This window comes from Hippocampus comes, unplaced genomic scaffold, assembly GCF_001891065.2.
Source record: "Hippocampus comes isolate QL1 unplaced genomic scaffold, H_comes_QL1_v1.1 scaffold130, whole genome shotgun sequence".
Taxonomy (NCBI): domain Eukaryota; kingdom Metazoa; phylum Chordata; class Actinopteri; order Syngnathiformes; family Syngnathidae; genus Hippocampus; species Hippocampus comes.
This window is the reverse complement of record NW_017842057.1, coordinates 1,950,788-1,954,899: the sequence shown is the minus strand read 5'-3', so window position 1 is coordinate 1,954,899 and position 4,112 is coordinate 1,950,788. Positions and strand designations below refer to the sequence as shown.

General features: G+C 40.5%; 2 protein-coding genes across 6 annotated transcripts in view; one reads left to right on the top strand and one right to left on the bottom strand.

Annotated features, from left to right (window-relative positions):
* The window catches only part of LOC109510542 (uncharacterized), a 10,984-nt gene extending 8,084 nt beyond the window's left edge, over window positions 1-2,900 (bottom strand). Inside the window, exon 1 of the mRNA XM_019860913.1 lies at window positions 2,827-2,900. Coding sequence (XP_019716472.1) covers window positions 2,827-2,875 — 49 coding nt within the window. The 5' untranslated portion in view covers window positions 2,876-2,900. The remainder of the gene's footprint in view (window positions 1-2,826) is intronic.
* The window catches only part of LOC109510541 (endophilin-B2-like), a 44,809-nt gene that overhangs the window by 35,463 nt on the left and 5,234 nt on the right, over window positions 1-4,112 (top strand). The gene's annotated exons all lie outside the window — the stretch shown is intronic.

Genomic DNA, 4,112 nt, shown 5'->3' with positions numbered 1-4,112 from the left:
AGCCTGACCCCAAATATTGATGAACTTGTAGAAAAGTTAAGACACCACCGAGTATCAGCCTCAGCCTCAAAGAAGTGAATATTACTTATAATATACTGTGCAATCACATACTAAGAGTTTTTACTCAGTTCAAGTTTAAAAATTAAAGTACAATATTTGCTTTCGCTGTTTGTTACTTCTTGAAGAAAGTGTTGTTTTTGGTTTATACATTTTTGCACTTTATTTTGTTGTTTTTCAATCCAATTATGTTTTAAAAATATTTTATTCGAGTAAATGATCGAAAATTACTGCACTATTATTTGTTTTTCTTTTAAGTAAATTTAGCCTACTTTAGCTAAAAAAGAAAATATGGACTATTGATAGTGCCTTGAATAATATCGGCTTTTTTCATTCATGTTATGGGTATTTTTATACAAAGGAATTTTTTTTTGTGCCTGTTGAAAATTAAAGTTTACTGACATAGCCATAAAAAAATGTTGCTTTATTTATCTGACCATATTGGAATGTATTTGTTAGGTTTTCAGTCAATTAAATTTGGTTCAATAAACAATATGTGGTCATTTTTAAAATGAAATCAGTCCGGCCCTCGGCTTGCAGCAAAATTTTTTATCTGGCCTTCCATCCATTTGACTTTGACACCCCTGCTCTAAAGGATAAGTTTAATACGTGTCATGAAACTAAAATAATTGGCATGTAATTATGCCGCATATAATCTACAAAGCAGTTCACTGCCTATGGGCTAGTCGCACGGTTTTCCAAGAGGACGTGTCATGTTTATTCGTCAACAAAGCAGCGCTACCAACCTATTGAAATGTACTTCCAGAACAATTTGTCTGACTGCCATTATTACTCATCGCTGATATGAATAGCATCGATCGGGGGTTTTTGCCGCGAGCCGAAAACTAACGTCTAGTGATGGGAATTCCGGCTCTTTTTAGAGAGCCGGCTCTTTCGGCTCCCACATGGCTCCTCAGTTTTTTTGTTGCTTATCTCAATTTACTACCAAAAATAATGTAAAATTATGTGTAAAATGAATGACTAATGTAAAAAAAATATATATACAGCATATCAAAGATTTATTATTTATATGGCTTTATTTATATTCTTCTGAACATACTCAACATGGAGTACAACATGGAGTGCTACAAAAAATAAATTACAAAGTACAAAAACAAAGGCTCATCTCAAAACAAGGTCAACAAAAAGTTCCAATCTCTGATTGTGTATATTTATAAACGTTTAAGTATTTACAGTAAAACAACAGAATTAAGCTTTGATTACCACACAACAAATAAATATAATAATTAAATTAAATATATAAATTAAAATTTGATATTGGATATTTTAACCTTGCACAGTCTACACGCTGCCTTTGAACTATTGTTGGGGGAAGAGCGGCCTCCTCTTCCCCGCGTGTTCGTTGAATTTCGGACGAGGAGAATGTTGGTAATCCAAATAAAGGCTGGAGGCGATGAACAGTTCCTTCGAAGGCTTTTAATTTATTTCTGCAGTTTACAAATCGATTTGGGCTCCTGAGGGGTCCAGATTTGAAACAGGAAGCGTAGAAGAAACACATTCATGAGATTATATGGAGACAATATGATAATGAGAGGCGGTTAGGTACGCCTCTCATGCAAATCCCGGAAACAAAGAAAGTAACATGACATCTGACCCGGTGTGCCTGGAAGAAGGTGGGAGTGGTGAGGTGAGACCAAACGACCACTACCCACCATTTGGTGTGATGGCAAGTTCCAGAACCCCCGCTGTGCATACATCCTGAGATAAGAGGTCTTCCCAGGGGGGCTTAACAGCGATCAGGGACCAACCCAAGGTGCGGGGAACAACAGAAGAGACACTTGGGGGGCCGTTAATCAACCAAGGAGGAAGAAGATAAACTTTAACACCACATACGTTGTTTTAAGTGTGCAAACAAATGTTCAGGAAAGAAACTGAGATCAATAGTACTCATAGCAAAGCGCAGTCCCTCAATAGCTGCAACACAGATACTTGAGATAACAGTTCCTCTTTTGATGTTGACATGTCCTCTGGAGGGGTCATAAAAGTAGTGGGGGTGAGGGGTTACCAAAGGTGATTGTAATCACAGTCAGCAGGAAATACCTTCAACAGCATTCTACATTGTTTCTTTCACATCCAGCTAACAGAGAGGAATCATATCTTAACACTATCAATTAAGATGAAATGAGTCCAAATTTCACTGCGTTTCCTATCCATTTTCTCACTTTTCCACTTTCCACCCTGTTGTTTTTTCTCTGTAGCGCTATCGAGCTCTCTCTCGTCTCCCTTTCTCTCCTGTTCGTGTGCTGCTCACAGTGTGCTGCTGTTATGTGTCTCTAACTCCTCCCCCTTCTCTTCACTCCAGCTTTTTTTTGTGTGTGTGTGTGTGTGTGTGTGTGTGTGCGTGCGTGCGTGCGTGCGTGCCTGCCTGCGTGTGTGTGTGCGTGCCTCCCTGCCTGCGCGTGTGTGTGTTTGTGTGTAACCCTCCCCTCCCTCTTCTTACCACGGATCTTAACCAATCACGTGTGGCTTTAACCGAAGGAGGGAAAAAAAAACAGAACAAAAAAGCCGGCTCCCGTCGTTCTCTTCAAAGAGCCGTCTCTATTAGCCGGTTCGTTCGCGAACGACACATCACTATCGCTAGCTTCTCCTGTTCAACGTTGCTAGCTTCTCGAGTTAGCTTTCGGCTAAAGTCGCTACCTTCGACTGTTCAGTCCACAAGAGTTGGCAGCTATGCTACTGTTCATGCCACAAGAGTTGACAGCTATGCATTGACAAACTCATCATCATCTATCCAAAAATCACACTTACTTTTTTGCAAATCCTTGATCATAAGCAGACCGGTTGATAAAGCAGTCATCTTTGAAGTGGAGAACGCTCGTCAATGATGGTGTTAAATTCATTCGCTTCGTGCGAATAACAGATGTCGTGCCCTGCTATCCTTCGGCCACTGGTACAACTTTTCTGTCGATTGCAAACAATACATCGCCACACACCGGCGTGGCATCTTACCAACAAGCAATGCAACAAGGCTGTTCAATGGAAGGACTTCCCTCGCAGTTCTCCATGTGACGTCATTTCCGAAGATTGCCAAAGAAAAGCATTTTCGTTGTCAAGGGCGTTGCTATGGGTTAAACAAAGAATCTGGAAGGGTTGCGTTAAAAAAAATAATGGAAATATGCTTATAATTGTTCAGCCATTGATATTACTCAAAAACATGGTTGGCCAATTTTACTTCACACTTGGCCTTTAACATGGAGCAGTGTCACAAAACATCTTGTTTTACTTTTAAATGATGGCTTGCCCCTGGTATAGATACCAATCGTCAATCCCAGCCTGCACAAAGACAACGAGATACACACACACACACACACACACACACACACACACACACACACACACACACACACACACACACAGACCAAGGGTGGGGCTCAAGGAGCTGAGTCATGGGAGCGAACAGCTTTTGCTGGTATAGACCATAGAAGGTGAAATCCCCAAATTCCTTGCAATTGTATGATGAGTAACATTGTCTAGAACTGTTATTTTCTCATGCAGGTGTTAACAGAAAGGTGAACCTCGTCCCACGTTTGCTTGTGAATGTCTGAGCAATTCGGGGAAGCTCCCCAGTCAAATTGTCTAGAACTGTTATTTTCTCATGCAGGTGTTAACAGAAAGGTGAACCTCGTCCCACGTTTGCTTGTGAATGTCTGAGCAATTCGGGGAAGCTCCCCAGTCAACAAAATTGGTCTGCCCCAGCTCTGGGGCAGACACATTGTATAACCATATCTGGCCCTACTCCGGCCCTACGCTGGGCCAGAACAGGTTACTGATATCAGCCTTAATTCAACCTTAACTAAGCCACATCTTTCATGAGTCATATTTGACCCACATTTAAAAAAGAAGTCTCAAAAACGACTGTTATAAAAATATGTTTTTTGTCATAATTTGTGAACCTCACATATAACTCCACATACACTGGAAAAATGCACTTTTCTTTATTTAACAGTGAACACAAAGTCCAAATTGGGATGCAGCTTACTCTTGAATGGCATTTTTCTATCCATCAAATTGTTGTGCTCCCCATGCCCTCTTTT